This window comes from Vanellus vanellus, assembly GCF_965231255.1.
Source record: "Vanellus vanellus genome assembly, chromosome: 5".
Taxonomy (NCBI): Eukaryota; Metazoa; Chordata; class Aves; order Charadriiformes; family Charadriidae; genus Vanellus; species Vanellus vanellus.
Window position 1 is genome coordinate 22,887,232 of NC_138910.1, and position 22,009 is coordinate 22,909,240.

A 22,009-nucleotide genomic window follows, 5' to 3' on the forward strand; every position below is an offset into this window, starting at 1 on the left:
TTGATACCATAAGCAGATGACCATCTAGTAGTTTTTTCAGTCATCCCACAAACATGAGGGCTGCCTCAGGAGGAGACCACCTTGCAACTTAGATCAGTTCTGTCATTTTTTCATGCCTTTTAATAGTGTCCTGAGTTGCATTCAGTCAATACAAATATTTTCTTCTACTATTAGGTAGTAAAAAAAAGCCCAAGTGTCAGCCAGGTGCATAACCATCAATTCAGAAATGCAGCTGTTAGCCCTGCCAGGTTTCAAAGGAAGTGGTAAAAAGAACATCTATTGCTTCTACTAAAAAGGCAAGAAAACATACACACATTATGTGTATGAAAGAAATGGGCACAGCCAGCAGTTTTCATGAGGCAATGACGGCAGGTCTAGTCACCACACGGCTGCTTCTGAAAATGGGCTGATTTGCAGAAGCTTGACCGCTCTATAGTTTACTACTCTACAATGAACATTCTCCTAGCTGTTCCACTGTTTCCTTCTCCATCTCAGTCTGTTATGCCTCCTGATGCAAAGCCTGGCCGAACGCTATCACAGGAAGCCTAGTAACTGGCAGATGGTTTTGAAACATGACAAATAAACCAGTAATGTTTTTCACCACCAGTAACCAAGGTGGTTGTCACTCTTGGAAGGCTTTTCTTGGTCCTAATCCTTGGTTTCAATTTTCAGCCTAATTTTGCTCTTTTGTACACTGTCTTATTTACAGAACAGGCAGGTTAGATGGTTTGTCTAGTTTTATTTCTATTGGCGAGGGCCAGTCCAATGTATAATGCTGTAATTAATAAATTTCATGACTTACACAGTTGCTAGTAAGTGCCTATGTCTGACATAAAGCATTATTTTCTCCTCATTTTCTAGAAATCTTTCAGGTATCCCTTCCAAGTTGCATTGAGCCAGAGTACAGGTGTTTCAAGGGCCTGGGTGGCTGCCAGACCTTTAGAACTAGTCTATCTTTTAAGTATGTGAAGGTGTTTCTAGGCAGCTTAAGCCATACTTCTTCTGCACACACCACATCACAGGGTAGGAGAAGCAGCTGGAGGTTGCTCACTGCACAACACCTTCCCTCGACACAGTCACCCACAGTACCTCTGTTCTGGAAGATGGAAACAGAATGGCTGTAATAGCAGTCCTATTCTTAGTAAATCTGCATTTCAGTTTCTTGGTTTCACGGTACAGACACTGTTTGATCCCTGTTGCTCATTCTGTCACATGCCGGAGGACAGAGATAGTTTCCAGTAGATCTGCTGCCTCCTCTCTCACAGTCAAGAGTACTTCCAACTTTTTCTTTGGATGGTTTTATACTTGGCTAACTCTCTGTGCTTTATTTAAGAGATAATAATGTAATTTTATGGCAAAACTGTAACAGACTCATATACATGAAGAACAGCATCCAGATTATGGGAGACTGTAAGCATCCTTATCACATCCTTCATGCCCCATTGTGTGTGACCTGCCTTTTGCAATCCCTAAAAAACTAAGGATTAAATCTCTTGACACCTGATGCCCCATGGGAAGCCTTGGTCCACCTGACTCACAGACAAAGAGGGTTTTGAAAGTAGGTATTCCAGCATTACAAGAAGTTTAATGGTACATGAAGTGTTTGTATAAAAAATACTTTGGACTACATGTCTGACATCACTGTATTCCATACAGATGCTTCCTCAGATATTCTAGCTGTTCACCTTTTGTTGACAGAACCATAGAATTCCATTCGAAGTGAGGAATCTGTAGAACAGAATCATACAAACCAAGTGTTAACATTGTCTGGTATACACCACATACCATCTTACAGCAAAGAAAATGCTCTCTGATATCCGTTGTTCTCCACTTGAAGATATTCTGTCACCTGTGTCCTTCTAAAAGCTAGGCTTATTCTAGTACTGAAAAGATTAATTTCTCAATGTGAGACTCTTCTTAGTGTAAGTACAGTCTGTTTGCTTCCAAAAAGCAGCATAGTTGCAGAGATATAAAGCAGATGCCCACACAATACAGGCTATTACAACTCCGTTACACCATCTCCCACCTTCTGAAACCCAAATTGAGAGAAAAATCCCAGGTCACTATAGTTTGCAATGTTAATCCATCAAACTGGAATGGTGTATCAGTAGCATAACATTTACTGTTGGGGTAAAATGAGAAATTATGTTTATCCTATTAAGAAAAAAACCAAACAAGCTTAAAGATGGATTCTAGCTAAAATTAGAGTGGGTGAGTAATTATATATGTAGGAGAATTTGCATTCATGAGACTCCATTAACCAAATGTTTCTATGCTGGTGGCTGTGAATTATCTCTGGCCATTAGTCTTCCCTGCCACAGCACTATCACTGCAGCAGACAGACAGCATCCATATCCCATCTTGCAACTGCCCTAACTGTCTCCCTGTCACTCAAGGAGGGTATGTTCAATCTTTTTCTAGTGTAGAAAGCTTAGGTGAATTGAACTGAAACTCTTGTTTCACCTTTTCTCCTCTACTCAGGCTACGTCGAGATTGCTAGTTTGCCTGCTGTAAGGTAAGACTGAGACCTTTTTAAACTTCAGTTTTGCTGCAGCCACTTTCAGAGAAGGTATAAGTTCTATGAAGTCCTTACACTATCTTGAAAACAGCTTGCAATTTCCCCCCCTAAATACAAAAATTGCTCTCATCCAGCAGGTGTATTTTAACTATTAAACTATCTTTAAATCTGTTGCAAGGAAAATCTATCGATCTGCACTATTGATACACCTCAGAAGGGACATAAAATACTGCTGACTGCTCACCTGAACTACCCGGTACCCCAGCATTTCCAGGTGTCGTTTTTTCAGTGCAGTTTCTCCTTTCAGGTGACATGAATTTTTGCTAAAAGCTTTTGAATCAAGAAATTCCAAAGCAATTCTGCAAACAATAAAAATGTACATTTACTTTCATGTTCTATCTGAATAGCGAGAAGTGGTATTTCTAGTTCAGTATTGACAGCTGCAGCAAGACAATTACTAGATAAACCTGACAATTGATAGAAAAACGAAATTAAACTACCTGAAACTAGACAAAACACCTTCCTCGTATTTATCTAGATCCTTGATCTTCACATGATTTAGAAAATGCTTTTCCTCCCTGCATCTGCTTTTGTTCAAATGGCAAAAACAGCTAAGCAGCATTTTCAAGGCTTACATTTGAAGAAGTGGGAGAAAAACAATATTCCAATCTCATGAAACACATTTCAAGCATGCCCTGTCTGCCCTAGTGAACTGGGTCAGGCTGGGATAGAGTTAGTTTCCTTCATAGCAGCCTGCATGGTGCTATGTTTTGGATCTGCGACCAAAACAGTGTTGGTAACACACCAATATTTTGGCTATTGCTGAAGACTGCTTGCACAGCATCAAAGCCTTCTCTGTTTCTCACTCTGCACCCAGAGTGTATAGGCTAAAGAGGTTGGGAGGAACCTCAGCTGGAGGTTGGAACAGCTGGAACCTCAACTAACCAAAGCGATAATCCACACCATCTAACATCATGCTCAGCAATAAAATGAGGGGAGTTTTCCCACAGCAGTCATTGCTCCAGCATTGGTCTGCTGGTGGTGAGTGACTGCATTTGCATGAATTGTTTTCTCTTCCCTTTTTGTTTATTTTTTTTTTCCTTCTTCTTTCTTCTCTTCACTTATTAAACTGTCTTAATTGCAACCCAGGAGTTTTTCCTTACTTTTATCCTCCAGATTCTCTCCCCCATCAAACTGTAGGGGAGTGAGTGACTGACTGACTTGATGGCTGGGGTCAACCCACCACACCTAGGAAAGCTAAACCTCATAAGGCTTTGGAAAAAGGAACAGAAAAAATAAATAGCCTAAACCCCCTAAATAGAGGTTGCGACAATTGTTTAGGACATAAGCATCAAAAACCTGTTCTGAACTTGATCCAAACTTGGAAGGGCTAATGTGCAAGAAATTGATGTACTAACCTCTGAGCTCCTGGTGGCAGAGCCTTTCTCCCTTCATCTTTGATGTCATGTCTCAAGTGTATTCCCTCCACATCATCCAAAGGTATATTCTGAGCCATATAGGAAAGAGGCTTTTTATTTTCATCCAGAATGCACTCAAAATCTGTGAGAAAACACAACAAACCTTTTTACTGGGAAAAAAAAAAAAAAAAAAGTGGAAGAATTTGATCTGTACAGTGTTTACTTCTAGAAAAACTAAGTGATAACCATAATTGGCGATACCCAACATCACTAATATTACACAGAACTTTTTAGAAACTGTATTTTATACAGCAATTTCTTCTTTGCAGTATCTTATGGCCACATGCCCAGGGGCTTCCTAATCTTGGTGATATTGGAGGTCTCCATAACAATCCTTAGAGGATTCATACCTATTTCATAGTAGTACGGTGTGAGAACAGATATTCTTGCATAATTGCTCCCTCCTAAGATCTCTGTCAGCATTCTGTGAACATGCTGTCGCAGCGGATTTCTTCGGCTACTGCCTACAAAGACAAAATAAAGAATTCATACATCAAAACCGCCACAGCCAAAGTTTTGCAAATAGCACTTTGTGACACTACATTTTTGACAGCCAGCCTACTGAATTAAAGCTTTTCCACAAAACTCTGGTGTTATTTCATAATAATTCAGAGACCACATGATCATCTTTTGGATGGAAAGAGGCAGGTGCCTATAAAGCACAAATTTCACATCCAGACTTTCTATCCCAGGATTTTTCCCATTGACATACTACAAACACTTTAGTTTCAGGTTTTGCCTGTTGGATTTTGTTTGCTTTTAATTGTGCTTAGACAGTTACATAAGTATTTACTTATTTTGCATCTACCACAGGCACACCCCACTGTCTGTCACTTCTCTGTTGCAGACTGTTTAATACCTAAAACAGCTGAGTTCAATGGACAGCAAAGCAGATCTCCCCCAGGAGAATTCGTGGAGGAGATACTGAGTTTGCATCACCTGGATTTTCTGAACTGATCCCTATTCTGAAATATCTCAGCCACTACACTTGACCACTATCCTAATTCTCCACCTCTCATCCTTGATGGATCTTGATTCTTCTGAGGAAGATGACAGCAGCCAGTTCAAAAGGAGGCAGTAAAAATGCTCCTCTTAAAAAATTTAAGTCAAACATTCAGTCTTGTAAGTGAAGCAGGGATCAAAGCGACTCACCTCCTCCCATAGACAATCCTAATGATCCTCTTCCTGCCTCTCCATCCTCCGTGACATACACACTGTTTCTGCATATGTAAAATTTATTTCTTATGTAGAAATATCCCTTCTCTTACATTAATTCTCACAGGGAAAACTGTTTTGCTATCTGTCACACTACTAAGCGGTTGCAGTTTTCAAGAACGCATCCTCAGCAGATAGTGGGGTGCGCCTTTCTGAGCTTCTATCGTGTGCTAGTGTCAACATGACAGTTTTAGAAGAAGCGTCTAGCAGGCTGTTGAAAACAGACTATTGCTAGTAACAAGGTCAGCTTTTCCTCTCCTAAATTACTTACTGTTACAAAAGACACGTTGGCAGTAGTGTTCATGAAACCAAGGGATGTGAAACTCTGGGCATTCCAGACAGACTGCTCTGTTCAACTTCATGAGGCGGGAGCGGACCCTCTGCTTTATGGTATCAGGCAGGACTGAGTAAACAAAATAAAAAGATGTGAAGTGAACACTGAACACACTGAACTAAATGGCTTCCTCTGAATTCTTTACAAGAGATGCAAATATCTGTATACTATGGCACTTATAAAATTCATGCTGCAGAATCTCAGAAAGGTTCTCAAAATCCCTGAGAAAAAAAATGAAAAATAACAGTTTTGCTCAGTATTAAGAATAACAGCAAGACAGAAGAAAGCAGCAAGTTAAACTCTCTTCCATTATTTGTCTTTTAATGAAGTGGTTGAAGGCAAAATGGCAACAGTACATTGATAACAAACACCATACAGGTAGAGAAAAAGGAAACAAACAAATACTCAGTCTCTTAGAGAAAGGAGACTGGTGGGACTCATTTCTTGCAGACAAGAATCTCACATTATTTCTTGAGCTTTGCGACTATTTCTAGTAATAAATAACACACTCGGGTAATTTTATTTCTAATAAAATTGAAGAATTATTAGATACTGAGTGCAATAAGTTGACTATAAAATTTGTTTGAAATGAGCTTCTCTCATCTGCAATAGAAGTCTGTACTTTTAAAAGAAAGCACAAATTTTTGTTCATTCCTTCCCTTCAGCACACAAATAATGACTGGATTATATAGAGGGGTCTTTCCAGAAAACTAAATTGTTTAAAGCGTAATTCTACTTCTCAAGTTATATAAGGGTCCACAATTTCATTTTATGCCAAATGCTACATAATCAAATTCAACAGAGAGTTAGATATTTACCTTCAAGTTGAGCATTCAATTTGCTTAGGAAAGAAACATTAAATATCCCCTTTATCAAAACTGGAGGAAAATACCCAGCCACTGCCAAAACATGACCAAGCAGCACCAGGTGGTGAGTTTCAAAAAAACCTTTAAAAACCAAACAGAAATTCATATTAACACATGACATAAAGTTGAAAGGATTTGCAATGCCCTCCCAAATCATCCAAGTTTCTCTCTTAATGTCATAAATGAACACACAGGCAGATTAAGGACTACCTCTGCTAACTGCACCAAGGCGTAAAGTAACTCTTGCCAGGTCTTTGCAGGAGGAAATTAGTTAGCTTTAAAATAGGTAACTCCACCATATTTCGGTAGCCAGCAAATTTTCACAGTTCTGTGAGGCTGTATCATCAATAAAAATAATAATAAAAAAAAAAAGTCTCTAGGCATTTCCTCTACAACTTAGCCATTTCTTTACGATGAATCACAAAATATATCCTGTCCCCACACAATGATTCCTAGTCCCTCATCAACAGTAATTTTTAAAGGGTGAAATGAAGCTAGAAAACCCAACAGAAGCACGCATTGAATCTTTGTTGTGGTTTAATCCCAGTAGGCAGACACTTTGCTTAAAAAAAATGCCATTCTATTCCCACTTTTATTCAGTACAAATAATATCTTCCATTGCTGCTCGTTTATTTGGTGTCAGAATATCTTTGTCTAATGCACTTACTCAAGTTAGAAGTAAGATGTTGAATACAACTTTCAAAGAACTTTTCATTTGCAGGAGGGTCATAATTCAGAGCAGAGAAAAGGAAGAGAATAAAATAGATTTCAAAGGGGTGGATCTGGAAAAAAAAAAACAATCTAAATGAAGTCACTGCAAAATATCCTAATATTGCCTAACAATAAAAAAGGGGTTTATAATTCATTCAGAATTGGGAGACTTAAGACTAGATGAGCTGTTTTCTAATTACATTTCTAATTTGGTCAACTTTTCATGGAGAAAAATATTAAAAAAAATAAAATGCAGAAATCATTACAATTGCAGCTATGGCTAAAAATTAAGATCTATTTCATGTAGATGATCCAAGTTTCTGTATACTTAGACTTCAAGAAACTTTTTAAAAGGTTTCCCATTAAATGCTCTTAAAGAAACTAAACTGTCATAGAATAAAATCAAAGCTCTACATAAATACCAGACTGAGAAGGAGGAAAAAAAAAGACAGCAAGAGAACACAGTAATTTTGACCGAAAAGACAGGCTGTTGGGGATATCCCCACATGAATGAATAATGGTAAAAGCATACACTATGAGATGTGACTATTTGTAAAGAGGTTAAAAAAAATTAAAGATGGTCAAATGTAAAGCTGAATGCAAAGAATTATGGTTGACCTAACACTGACTGAACAACAGAATAAGGAAGGAAAATCAAAGAGAAAGGCAAAATAATATACATGGAAGCAAAACAGCTTTGAGTGAACACAGAAAAAGATGAGCTCCGAATCAGGTACACTGAGGAAAACTCTTAGAAACACTGTGGATTGTGCTCTGAAACACATTAACTACTAACCTGTCCTTCCTTACTCAATAACTTACACAGTAGATAGAAACAAAACCTGTAATACCTTGTCTATATTTTCAACAGTCACAGAAGCTATTCTGTCAAGTAATGAAGGACAACGGTTGTTTGTTTTTATGAGAAAAAGAGACAACTGTAATACATTTGCCCATGTTATTTGGTCTATCAAGCGTTGACACGTGGCCATAGTTTCCTCATTGAGGACTTCTTCAAACCATTCTCCGTTCACATACGTAAGTTCTTCCAACAGAAGATTTAAGCTGTTAGCTTTCTGAAGCCTCTGAAATCCATAGTCATTTAGTTTTTGAAGAAGCTTTACACATAGCTCAGAATTGTTTTGCCAGTGCAACCGGTCATAATGATTCCATTTGACAAGAGCTGTAGCAATGCAATTCAAATGATGGAGCCTGCATTGAGGCAGAACTGCTGCTGCTTTGTTTATAATGATTTCCTCCACTTGAAAGGAAGGAAGCATGGCCAGAACACGAATTATTGCAGCAGTTTCAGCAGGTACGACATTAGATTTTAAAAAGCTGGACGAGAGAGACAGAAACAGACCATCAGTACTGACAAAGTGCAAATGTTAAAAAACCCAAATAAATTACACGCATGAAAATTCTATTTTAGAAGTCAAAAGCTGCATATCAAATATAAAATAAGTATAGACTATTAATGACATGGTAGAAATTCACACACACTACTATCTTTTTCTCATTGAGATTAACCTCTTCCTTCTCATTTATTCAAAATTGCAATCGGGAAGAAAACAGCGAGCATCTCAATCAGCTGGTGAGGCTTCAAGTGTTACTGATAAACACAGAAGTTCTTAGTAAGGACAGATGATCCACCTTTGTTAACAGAGTCTGTAGGTTTCTGGGCCTGGATAATTTATGTGATTTCTTTCTGGTGGAGCACCAGATTCTAATGTGCCTGAGGAACACAAAGGCATCAGACACAAAACACACGTACAGCCAGGGCACTGCATTCCTATAGAGGCTGAGCAGTGGAAGCAACAGTGGCAGATCTCTTCTCCCATGGTTCCAGAAATGGTTTCCCTTCGTATGTTGCAACTGTACAAGCCTGAGAACTGTCTAGACAGTTCTTCAATCAAAAGAAGAGTACTTGTGCTTCACACTTTCATTTGTCCCAACCATGGCATTCTTACTGTGTATTTTTCATTATTTTTTCATCCAAACAAAGATTATATTAATACCTACCCTTCCTATAAAGTACCAATCAAAATTTCCTGTTCACTGTCATTATATTGCAGTGGCCAAGGGGCGAGGAACAAAAAAAAAAATCTGTTTTTAAAAGATACCGTATCTATTAGCAGATACTATTGGGTCTACAGTCAAGACAATATCCACCTCCTATCCTCTGATTTACATGTTTACTAGACTCAAATACTTTTAACAGTTTGTTACTTCTTCATATTTTATGGAAACAAAACTATTTTAACATCTTTGCTTGTTATTTAAAATATTAAGTAGGCAACTGTTTAATACTTAAATAGCTACATTTCCAAGAATACACACTTACCCGAATAGTAACATTTTTAGTTTGGCAAACAGCTCCAGATTGTGGCAACGCAACACCACCAAGTCCTGGGTTAACTTTACCAACTGTAGTACATGATAGCTATCCAAGTGTTTGTGAAGAACTGAAGCCATTCTGAACTCAGAAAAAAATGACATGGTATTATGCTAATATAGAAGATATTGCAAGACCCAACATCCCACACGAAGAAGGGGTGTCCTATGGTGCACAGTACCTAGGTAGAGTGCTGCACACACCTGCACTCCTCTCCACCCCAGTTTTCACAGCGGACACAGCAGCCCCTCTCCACTTAGTGAATTGCAAAATTAAAGCCCTCATCACAGCAAAACAGCTACTTCACTCTAGCAACTTCTGTTGCAGATTTTACAGTCAGTTAAATTTGGGGTGGACCAAGAATGGGATAAACTAGAACAGCATGGCCAGCTTCAACACCACTGTACTCAATTATATAACAGTGGTTGCTACAGTCATGTTGGTCTAAAGCTGCAAGAGGGAGCTATATTTGCAGGGAAAGATACCTTAAGACCTTCTTTAGGCAGTGAGATTCAAGGAGAAAAAGTATGAATTCACCTGCTCTTCCCTTTAATACCACTCCGCTCCACAATACTACTTGTCCTTTATCTAAGGATAAAGGATCTATTTGGTTCATACAACTACATTCAATCCAGTTATTGCTCACAACCTGCACTTAACTCTGCTGCATCTGTGACGTATCTGATGCTGCATCTTCTGTGCCCAGAACCTCAATTGCTTTTCCCTTCATTATATGAAAGATATTGCCTCTCCCTATAAACAACATCCAGTTTACAACTGTAGAAAATGTGGCCCAGGTTCTTAAAGATGCAAGACTTAATAGTTCAAAGTAGGGCACAATGACTTTTTAAGAAAAAATTCATATTGATAACAGGATCTCCTAGATAGGACACATTCTCTGCAACTTATTATATTCTTATTTGTCTCACGAGTTTACAGTAATTGTTAGAGGTGAAGTTTACTCAAATAGGATCACACATTTGTAAATAAGCCAAAAATTACATTACGTTAACTTGTTAGGGTTGAAATGCCATTTCAAAAAATTTCTAAATTGCCTCAATTACTTCTGAGTCAAGCTGTGATATTCTAAAATCTGTACTAGCTTATAAAATATAGTGTATATGCGTTTGTATGCAAGAGACACTTTCCACACTCAACTTACTGGATATTACATAGTTTTCCATACTAAAGTAGTTTACCTAGAGAATACAACTTCTTAGTAGTATCAAAACAATTACTTTTTGAGTAGATGAGAATTTCTGCATTTCATTTTCTGCATCGTCTTCAGTATTACCAATACTTGGTGACTGCTAAATTCTTCTGCCATGTGCACTGCAGTTCCTAGCAGCCTAAAGAGGAAAACAAATTATGTATTTTCCAGAGAAAAACAGTTGAAAGTCTGCAGCAAACATTGCAGCCATTTTTTTTTGTTTGTTTAGAAGGGAAAGAACCAATAGACTACTTCAGAAAATACAGGAAAACAAATTCCCTTGAACTAGAGACCTTTGTTCTGCGGAAGCTTCTTCTAAACAGTTGGCACAGTATGGCACAGGTAAAGAGATGTGAGTGTGTTAGATCACTACACATAGTTCTGATGCTACAAACCAGCAAGTCCAACAATTCTGAAAGTAGAGAAGTAGGGAAGGTACTCTTAAGACACTAAACAATTCACGATCAATCAGGAAGCTACATGTAACAGAATCAAAAGTGAGTTGAACTGGTTCTAAGGCAAATAAAGCCAATGACTTTTTCTAACTCTCACTGACTTTTACCAAAGATAAAATAAATAAATAAAAAATCTAGGAAAATATTTTGGAACTGAGACGGTTATGGAAAAACCAACACAGGATTGCAGTTTATCCAGATCTCTGAACAAACACAAATGTTCATGAAGAAGTCTGAAAATATGACTAATTGTAATTAATACAGCAAATTCTGCCTAAAACTGCAGACTTTGAGAGACCCATGACTAATACCACCCCCAAATAGGATTTTGTAGCACAAGAAAAACACAGAAAAAAGTCTGCCGCACAATACTAGGCTCTAATTGCTAAATAAATGCTGAAGTGTTCCTTGCTGATGACCTTTCACATAGAATAAGATGTACAGCAAATTGGGATAGGACAAGACTCAGGCTGTTTCAGCTACTGCCAGTCTTAAAAAGGAGAAAGCAACACATACCGCTGCATATATTTCTCAGGAGAAAGACGGAAAGTTTTTTACTACCATCCACTGTGAAAGGATGGCTGTAGTCTAAGACCACACTACAAGATGGCCTTGCATAGCAGCATTCACATACCCCTTGACTACTGGATAGAGCTTTCTATGCAACTGTTTTAAGACAAACTGCTATGACAGTGTTTCCATAATGAAATAATACGTTGCTAGAAAGTTACAAGTAGGAAATCTAATGCTCAGCTCAGGGATAGGCTCAGAAATTCCTCCAAGCACCAGTACATTTTTAATTTCTGTGCAAGACTATCTATATATATCATAAATAAGACAAAATTGTTAATAAACTTACCTTTCTCTTACCTTGGATCCTGCCATAGGCCCAAGAGTAAAAAATAATTTTGCAAAGGTTTCAGGATCATGATAATCATCTATAGTTTCAGACAGCAACTGTTTAGCAACCAAGCGGAATTCAGCATTGTCAAAACCCAGCTGTTCATACAGTCCAAAAATAAGACTAATACTGTGTATATCAAGACAGGAGGCACTTTTAAGGAAAATCTTATTGCATTTTTCTACCAATGGATGATATCTCAGTTTAACATTTTGAAGAAACTGTAGTATTCTTTTGGCATAGTTGAAATGGACTTCATCCTTTTCTTCCAAGAGCTGTTCAGCCTTGTGTAGTAATCGATCTCGAAAACTCTGTGAGATAACATCAGATATGCTGATCATCAAAACTGACAAGATCCTAAAAAATTCAAAAGATTTCACACTTACACATTGAACACGGTAAGTAATAAATTTTAGATTTCCGAAATAAACTATGCAAATAAAGGAACATTAGTCAGAGTGTTGCCGACTTCTGTGTAAAAAGGAATTTTAAATCTAATGTAGAAAAAACAGATGTGCAAAACCCATTTCTCCTACTAAAGTCAAGATTCTGCTTTCTGAATTTCTGAAATGGTTGGGATTTTTCAGCCATCCCTTACAAAGTCACATGCAATGAAAGCGTTTGCCTAAGGCAACACCCTGACTTGCCTGATTCAAATTTTCAAAAAGATATTTGATGTTCAATGGAAACTAAAGAAACCCAAACAATTCTCAAGTGACAGAATGGGGAGAAGAGTCATTGTCATTCCTAAAGAAAAAATCCTTTCCTAAGGGAATAAAACTTACAACCACAGGGAGAGCCAGTTCTGTAAAGAAATGCAGTCCCATTCAATGAGTTTCATAAGCAGGCTCCTCACGTCCACAAAAATAAGTGTTGGGACTGCTGGTGCTGTATAAAGCAGAAAAAGGGAAGAGCAGCCTTTGCTATAATGGCCCAGGGGGAACAGAGGCAAGAAAAAGAAGCTTGGACTTCTTTGACTAGGGTCAGGTTTGAAGTAATGTTAATATTAGGGTAATGCACTAGACATGCTAGCAAGAGAATTGATTAATTCAGCTTGACCAAAAAAAAAGGTCTGAAGATAAATAAAAATAACATTGCTTTAAGACTCCTTATTACTATTCACAGTAGTAAACTAAATCCATGTCATAGTATCCATCTCAAGGAAGACCTTGCCTCTCTCAAATCTCAAGCCTCTAAATTCTCAAAAAAGACCACGTACGATTTAGAATCAGGATAAAGCAATACCTGTTGGTTTTTCACTGTATGTAGAACATCAGTTGTAATTAAATGTTTAAATTGGTTATAAAGAAATTCTTCACAACATCATTGGGAAAATGCACTCACCTAAGCAAACCTGTCCATGAAAATCAATGCACTAATACAACTCACCTCTTTCCCACAAACCCCAAACTGAAGAAAAGCAACCTCCAGTTGAGAAAAAGCATTCAGCAAAGGCAGCCCTGTAATTGTGACATATTGCTTCTCCTGCTATTTAATTTCATTCTGACACTTACCTTATATCCTGTATAGAGTCCAGTTTCATGTCCACAATATGAGCTACTTTGCCAATTACGGGACTGAAATATCTGCGTTGCTTGTGTAAACACAGTGCAAATTTAGACAGAGCTGGCAGACTAAGCCTGTCAAGACAAAGAGACAGAATATTCACCTTTTATCTCTAGTGAGTAACTAAAGACAAAAATCTACTTCAACAAATACATAAAAGACAAGGTTATATTCAAATTATAAAACAAGGAAACTAAATATCTAAGCATTTCCGATTTGGTCACCTATAGTGATTCCTTGGACTTAGCCAAAACACCTATATATTTTATACCAAAGCACATTGTGCATATGGCCCTCTGCAAAAAATCAGAAGTCTTTCATTTAGCCAGATCAGCATAAGAAATCTGTAAAGATCACATTCTCAAGCAACGGTGTGAAATAGCTAAAAGGAATGTGAGCAATTTATTACATGAATGCCATTTTGTGTTCAAGCTATGCTGAATTTATTTAATTGACAAGATGCCCCAGGTGTTAAGCTGGGAGAGGCAATTTTGTGATGCTGGTTCCAAGACTGACACTAGCTTCTGCCATTAACCTGAGATTAAAGAATGAAAATTGCAATATATATATAAAAAAAAAAAGGTCAAAACAACCCAACAAACAACAACAACCAAAAAAAAAACCACAAAGAGAAAATGTTGATGTTTTAACACCAAAAGTTTTTACTAAAATTGAGATGAGCAGGGTTCTAACAACCTTTTAAGAGTTGGACAGCAAGCTCTAAGATAAAACTGTAAATACTTTGAACACATAAACCTACACAGACAACGTATTTCAAAATCTTAATTGTCAGTCCCTGTTTTTGCTGTACCTGAATCTCTCAAGCATTTGTGTACCAAAGTCCATCAATACTCAAAGCCTCCATATGTATAAAATTTCCAAAACCTTCAAAAATACAATTGTCCTTTAAAATACTCACATAGTGCTTAAAACATCTCATAAATACTCTGAGAATTCTGTGTAGCCTCACATGAAGCAAACCATGCTTGCAAACTTTCACAAAGCATAGTAGTACCGTACTTGCCTTTCTAATCTTTTCCATGCTTCTGTAACAAGCACTTCTGATAGAGAATCATGGTCTTCAACATTGAGCCTTCAGAAGAAAGACATAATAGTTTGAAGTTTGCTTCAAAAGTTATAAAAAAATAAGACATAAGTCCTTTCATTATTTATCATGGTTCACATTGCTATTGCTCCCTCCATTCAAACAGATTATAAACATTTGTGCGTTAATAACCACAACTCCATTTACTGGGAGTGCAGAACAGATCAGTTGTGCCTGCATCTCAAAAACTGAGGCACAGGACATTAAGTTGTCTGTGTCGCACAGTCAGAGTACAGAAGCTGGGACAGGGCAGTACCCCAGTCTCCTTATATGATGGCTTTGTAGTCAAAATTCCATCTCTTTTTATTACTGTCCTTGCTTGAGTGACACAGGACTAATATCTCTTCTAATGCTTGGGAAAAGTACACTTTTAGAAGACTCTGGTGTCTGAATTTGTGAAAATACTTACTTTATAGCCAGCTATGGTATGTGGGTTTCAAGGTCTCAGCGTTTTCAAGCTAGCCAGGTGCAGGGATGAGGAGGAGTGAGACCCAGGCACTTGACCCAAGCTGGCTAACAGGGTTGTTTCAGACCATGAATGTCACATTCAAATTAGAAATTTTGCTGAGGAGTTCTCTCTTTTCCTTGATGGCTGCAATCCTGAGAACTTCTTGCCCCGGTGCCAGACTCCCGAAGCCTCCCCTTCCTTCCGAAGCCATAGCACTTGCAGTGTCTTACATTTGCTGTCCACTACTGGGAGTGCACAGCTTCCTACTGGTAGAATTGGCTGAGTATAATCCTTGTATATTTTATATTGGTATTGGGATCAATATTGGTTCTTCAGTGTTACTAATGTTAATTATTTAGTCTTATTCGATTCAATCTGTTTATATTTCAACCCTCAGTTTTCCTTGGTTTTGCCCCAACTGGCCTTCCTGGGTGTGGAGGGGTCATCAGGTGATAGAATAATTGTCTAAATGACAATAAATTGTTGTGGGTTCCTCAAACCGTAACAATTACCAAATACAAAATGCATAGATGTGGAATTCAATGTAATGCTGCTTACCTCAGAATACTATATAGGGTGTCCACTATGGCATCATCTTCCATGTGTTCCACCTTGTTTTCTGCCAAAATGCAAAGAGCAAGAAACTGGGAGTGATTTCTTATATATTCATTAGTCCTTAAGAGAAGTGGCCTCTTCTTTTGCAGTTGCCACAGCATGTTCAGTGCAATTCCCACATGCTTTTCAGAAAGCCTCGCTTTGTTCCTTCCAACAAGGCTGAACACTTCATCTTCATGGGTGCAGCTATTTATCTGGCTCAAAAGCAAATCACTACTCAGAGTCCGAGCTTGGTAATGTCTCAGCGTAAACAAGCAAACCTGCCTCAAACAAAGCATTTTGCTGTTCCTACCAGTTATCTTTAAAGTGTTCAGAAAGATTCTTCTTTCACTTTTCACAGTAAACCACGTTGTTACAAAGAACAAACTCAAGTATTTGAAAAATAGATCATTTTTCTTTCACCCTGTAGGATTATTAAGAATAATTCAATTCTGAGGTACCTGTAATGAGACAGAATTAGAGCAGTTAAGTACAGTCATAACTACTAGCTAAAAATCAATGTCTCTAACTTTTAATGTTCTGAGTAAGGTAAGCTTGAGAAAAACCTACACCCTGGATTCTTCTCAGAGAAGCTCCCAACAATGAACACTGACATGCTTACAAGCACTAAGAAAAGTTAGTCCACTTGGTAAGTTTTCAAATTTAGAAACCTGCCTTTAAAAGGCACATGTGCTACCTATCATGCTACTACTGACAAAGCAAAGCTAAGCTTTTTAACGAGCAGGTGCTGCATGACAAAGTTAAGTGAGGCTTACTGTCACTAGGCCACTCCATAATCCCAAACTGAGGTACAGGAACTGCCAGAAAATATTGGTGGTAAAAGCAAGTGAGATGGCAAGAGCTCCTGAGCTGGCATCACTGGATTCCTCTGGCTCTATACATGCACCCATCCCACACTGATATCTACTGTGCCCTGTCTATGAGCCTCTCCCAGAGTTTCTTTTCCACTCTGCTCTCTTTAGTATGTGGTCTGTGTCTTGTAAACGCATGAAGATCTTGGCTTCTAGTCAGGAAGGTTGACCACCTTTGTAATACAGGATATTGATCAGTCACAATGCATCAGCTGAAATCACCCACTGCACAAAAGAAAAGCAACCTAATTCCCCACATTATAGGGTTAGCTACAGACTTATCTACTGAAATTTGGCAAGTATTAATTTGTTTTCTCAATATTTGTACACAGTACTAACAACTATGTATTCTACAACCTACAAAATTGGTTCCAAGCTGCAGAACACAAACCACTGGTAGTAATTGTTGTGGTACACCAAAAAAGACCCATCAAATTCCCTTAACTCAGAGATCATGGAAAAGTCTAGAAGTCTTGCTTCAGGAGATATAATCAGTAACAACAAAAATTACCAACATACCATACCTTCAGCAAACTTGAATGCTCTTCAACTGTAAGCATGATTCCACCAATGTAACATTATCAAGGTGATGGCAGCAGCACGTGCTAGGTCTACTGAGAAAGAAAAACACTTCTTATTTGAGCAGTCTATGTAAGGCACTGAAATCATTCCACAAAATTGCATATAGCTGGATTTCTTCTGATGTCTGCACAATCAGCTTCAGCGAATAAAAAGTCGTATGACATTGTACTACATTGCCGTCGCTGACACTGGGACAAATACAAAGAAAGCTAAAATTAAGTAATTTTTACTTATGATCTGTTATAATATGAAATATTTTCCTCCCTATGCAAAATGAAAGCATACAAAAATAAAAGGCACAAATTTTTCAGATATTGTATATTAAGTATGTTTTATAATAATGATTTATTTCATAGTCCCTTTTCAGTGATTGCTTTTATTTATTCCATACGATAGTAGTCTTTACAAAGAATTTATTCCACTTTATCACTGAGAAAAGTTGTGTGACATTACTTATTTCATGAAATCTCCATGAAATTAATTTTTTGCTTTTCTCTCTTAGTGTGCAGCCACATGCTTTTAGAAGTAGCTGGGACTTCTTAGGAGATTTTATAATGCGTACTAAATACACACTAAAATACACACCAAAGGTTGGTCAAGCTCCTGTTAAATCACAATCCAGTATCTTCCACAAAATATCAAGTACTAAGTTAACCACATTTACCAGACCATTTGACCATTTTTTTACTCCACAGATTTTGCAGTTAATTAAAAATACTTTTTCTGTTCCCTTTTGCTACATAGATGGCAAATGAGATATGGTGACAATAATCAAAAGCAGAAGTGATTGACTGTTCCACCAACAGCTTCTAAGTAGAAGCTGCAATACAGAGTTATCAGAATTATTGAACTATACAAACTACCTTGTTTAAACAGAGAACAAAAAAAAGCATTTTCCCTCTAATGACGTGACAGTAAAGGACCGCTTGAAAACCAGCACAAATTTGTAACCTTTTTGTATGATCGTGTCTGGAGTCCTAGCTGCAAATGAACAGGATTTTTTTCTTAATTTTGTTTTAGAGAACTAAGACAGCATCTGACAAATACCTTTAAGAGAATACTGATATATTTAAACTTGTTTTTAAGATTTAATGTACTGTATTTCAGAACATTAAGCAAAGGCTTTTTATTAGTGTGGTTTTGCCTTGCTTACTGTTCCTCCATTTTCATATGTCCATCTGATGAAAAAATAGTTCCAATATCAATTCACACTTACTCCCCAGAGGACTAGTAAGCTAAGCTGCCAGAAGACAGGATGACATAGATACCTGGAAAGAATATAAGAACTTCAGGCTCAAATAATTTCCTTGTAAGCCCAGGTAACCTTTCCCCTTCTCGTGCTGCAGTGGACCTTGCATCCCATATCCTAATGACTGGGAACCCAGATCTCTATCTAAAAGTCTGCAGGAAGTTTCCAAATATTTCTGTTTCTGGAAGGTATTTAGCAGATGCAAGTGATTTACCACAAACTTGTATGCAATTTTAAATTGTAATTAATTCTAACATCTTATAAAAAAGAAATCAATAGGGAATGTTGAATATTTTAAAACTTACACGGATTTAAAATAGTAAATTTGTATCTACTTAAAGAACTATTTCTAAAAGTATTCTACTTACCATGAAAAATATACACTAAAAAGACAAGAAATTCCTTAAAATCATTTCCTATCAGATGAAACACAATAAGCATATTTAAGGCTGTATTACAAACTACAGTGAGCCAGGAAGCCTTCCATAAAGCAGAAAACGTGGACACCCGCCACTCCCCGAGTATAAAAAGGATTAAAGATTTAATTAACTGTCAAGAGAGCTGCTTGTGCGGTGTAGGGTGTTTTTCACCTGTCTGCCAGAGCCACCTCACTTTCCCTGAGCCATGCCGCGGGCAGTCCGACATCCCCGCCACACGGGGACCCGCAGCGGCCTACCGCCTCTCCTGCCTTCGCCCCGCACCGCCGCCTTGCCCGCGGAAAGCCCGCCTGCTTCCCACCTGCCGGCCGGTCGCTTCCTCCTTTCCTGCGGGGAAATTTTGACCTAGAAGCGATTCAGAAGGGGCTGAACCGCCGCACAGGCCCCAAGGCGGCGGCGAGCGGGGAGGGAGGGGAGGGGAGCGGGCGGCCGGGGCCCCGCTGCCCCCCAGCCGCAGGCAAACCGCAGCGTTAGGCTCGGTTCCCGCCGCCGCTCAGCGCTCCCTCGGCCACGTTTAGCTCAACGGCGGCAGCATTAAGCGCGTTCGCTCTGGAAGGAAGAGGGCACCGCTGTGCTCGGCGGGAGGAAGCGCCGGGCCCAACCCCCCCAGAACCGCCTGGCTTCCGCCGCTGGAGGGGTCCTGGGCCGTGACCCCGGCCCGCCCGCCTCGGCAGCCGCCGCCAGAATACAGCGGCAGGGCGCCACTGCCCGGGCCGTGCTCCAGCCCGCCGGGGCGGAGAGGTGGCGGCGGGCTCTGAGGGGCGGCCCGCGGGGCTCCCGGGGGGGGGCGGTGGGGAGGGCCCAGCTGCCGGCAGGCCCAAGGCGCGGCGCCGGCGGGGCGCGAGGTGTCCGCTGGCGCTAGGGTAAGCGAGGGCGACTGAAACGGCAAAGTCCAGCGCCCGGCTAGGTTAAATAAGGAAACAAAGGGATCAGCGTTGCCTGCGCAACTTTTGGGCCCGCAGAACGCAATCTGAGAAGTCCTTAGCTTATTTTTTTCACAAGACCCTTCCTGGATTCAAGCCACAGATGGATACTGCTCGCTCCAAACAAGCACGGGGGTCGGGCTCTGCGCCGCTGCTTACCCTGCGTACGCCCCGAGACAGCGTTTCCCAGCAGCTGAGATGTCAGGAAACGTATGGAGAAAGGGGAAAGCCCAGCCAGTTAGACCTTCCAAAGGACATTAAAAAATTAAATAAATAAATAAATAAAAAGTTCCAAGGTCATCTTGAGTATTGAGGTCATATTAATTAAACCAACGTTTATGTGAGGGGAAAAAAGGTCTTCCCTGCCTAGAACAAGCACAAAGTTCAGGAAGGGCGAAGTTCAATAATTTGGCTTCACTGGATTAACGTTATTTTACATTATATTTTTTTTTATGCTTTGCAAAAAAGTTCAAAAATGCATGTTCTGGAACGCCAATCTAACATGTTGCAACATGTATGTTGCTTATGTTGTATACAGATAGCTCCCGGTCATCTTGCTGGACTATTTCTCACCACAATTGATAATAACAAGGACATTTAGGTAGAATGAAAACAACCTCATTTTGTTTTGGAATTCTATCTAAAATCACAACCAGGACTATTACCATGACCAATGTTGAGTAGCTTTTTTGCAGCTGTCCATCAAAGGTTTGGGTTTTCAACTTTTTGTCTATGGTGGATCATATGTATACCTCTTATACTGGATGCTTATGAATATGGAACTCAAACTAATAAAATACCCTCTATATTATTTATTACAGATCCGTAGTGTTTTAGAAAAACAACATGTAAAATTCTTCTGTATTTGTAACCATTTTTTCAACTGTAAAAGTAGATCAGCTCCTGTACCCTTCTGCTAGCGAATCCAGATCGCTGTAGTTACAGTCTACACAGGCATGCAAGGAACGGAGGGACACCCAAACCCTGCCAGGTGATCTCAAAGGCTGGCACTTAACCTTTTTCAAGAATTTCAGGCCTTGTGCAAACTCACATAAGAACTCCGAGGCATCTGATCTCCCACTCTAAAGAAAAACTATGCCACATTCGTATGATGGGGACTCGGCAAATCACATGGATTTTTCATGCACAAGATGTCGAACTTTTTACTATTGACTTGTCAAGTACATTTGGATTAAATCAATTAATAATGCCTAAAATAAATTTTAAAAGGTAGATAAAATTACCTTAAAGTCAGACCCAAAGGGGAATAAAGCAAGATGTATCAAAGCATGCTGTGCTGAAGCCAATGTTGATTTACTGAACAGAAGTCCAGTCACCAGCTTCTTCAGCATTTCAGAAGTCACAGGGGTCAAACTCTCAATTTTTAATTGATTTTTTTTCAGATATTCAGGAGGAGAAAATTTGTTTTCCTGCTTTCAACAGGTTTCTCCCCAGCCGGTGACAGAACTTCCATTACCTCCTGTTATGTAGGATTACTAACCTCAATACCCACTGGTCTGAATTAAAACCTTTCCAAAGGACATACATACTTCTGTGTAGGTCTTACTTAATTTTGAAGGTGCTCACGGCTTTATGCATTGTCGTAAACTTTCACATCCCTATTTTTAAGATACACAGAAATTAACTTTCAGTGGCAATACAGACATACGGGAGAAGGTCACGAGGAACTTTTTCCCATACAGTTGGTCTAAATTCCCATTTTTGCCCTCTACAACCCCTAAGGACATCTGCCAGGTACTGCTGGAGTAACCCTAAGCCCCTCCAGCACTGTTTCGGACGCCTCCTTTACCAGTGCCTCGGCCATTTTCCAGGCTCTTCGCTGAGCCACCCACCAGGAGGGAAGGCCAGCACCAGCCCCGCACACGTTCGCTCGGAAACCACTCCTGTACCTGCAGACGGACGGCAGAGGCCTCCTGCCGCTCCAACGGCACCGCCACTTCCCGCGCTGCGCCCAGCATCGCCTCGCCTCGCCTCAGGCGGCGGGGCCGAAGGCGGCGGGGCGCAGGGCGGCAGCGGCCCCGGCAGGCCGGGCGGCGGGAGGGGGCGGAGCGCCTCTGACGAGCCGAGGAGGCGGGCGCCCCCCCCCCCCCAACCGCTTCGGCTCCTTCCGAGCAGCCCCCGCTGCCGGG

The 22,009-nt window shown here is 39.6% G+C and overlaps 1 protein-coding gene across 3 annotated transcripts; it reads right to left on the reverse strand.

Annotated features, from left to right (window-relative positions):
• Positions 1 to 1,491: 1,491 nt before the first annotated feature.
• Positions 1,492 to 21,854, reverse strand: FASTKD1 (FAST kinase domains 1). Of its 3 annotated transcripts, none has more exons than XM_082484319.1 (16): positions 21,770 to 21,854; positions 17,193 to 17,279; positions 15,761 to 16,257; positions 14,674 to 14,742; positions 13,598 to 13,723; positions 12,042 to 12,440; positions 10,756 to 10,866; positions 9,467 to 9,598; positions 7,974 to 8,460; positions 7,079 to 7,193; positions 6,364 to 6,492; positions 5,483 to 5,614; positions 4,347 to 4,460; positions 3,937 to 4,078; positions 2,763 to 2,877; positions 1,492 to 1,728 (listed from the first exon to the last, which is right to left on the reverse strand). In XM_082484319.1, the coding sequence occupies exons 3-16, from the start codon at positions 16,093 to 16,095 to the stop codon at positions 1,639 to 1,641; spliced, it is 2,496 nt and encodes an 831-aa protein (XP_082340445.1). In that variant the 5' UTR covers positions 16,096 to 16,257; positions 17,193 to 17,279; positions 21,770 to 21,854; the 3' UTR covers positions 1,492 to 1,638. The 3 variants fall into 3 exon arrangements, with proteins under 3 accessions (XP_082340445.1, XP_082340446.1, XP_082340447.1); XM_082484320.1 differs by lacking the exon at positions 21,770 to 21,854 and adding an exon at positions 18,467 to 18,482 and having other exon boundaries at positions 17,193 to 17,282; XM_082484321.1 differs by lacking the exon at positions 21,770 to 21,854 and having other exon boundaries at positions 17,193 to 17,379.
• Positions 21,855 to 22,009: the final 155 nt, after the last annotated feature.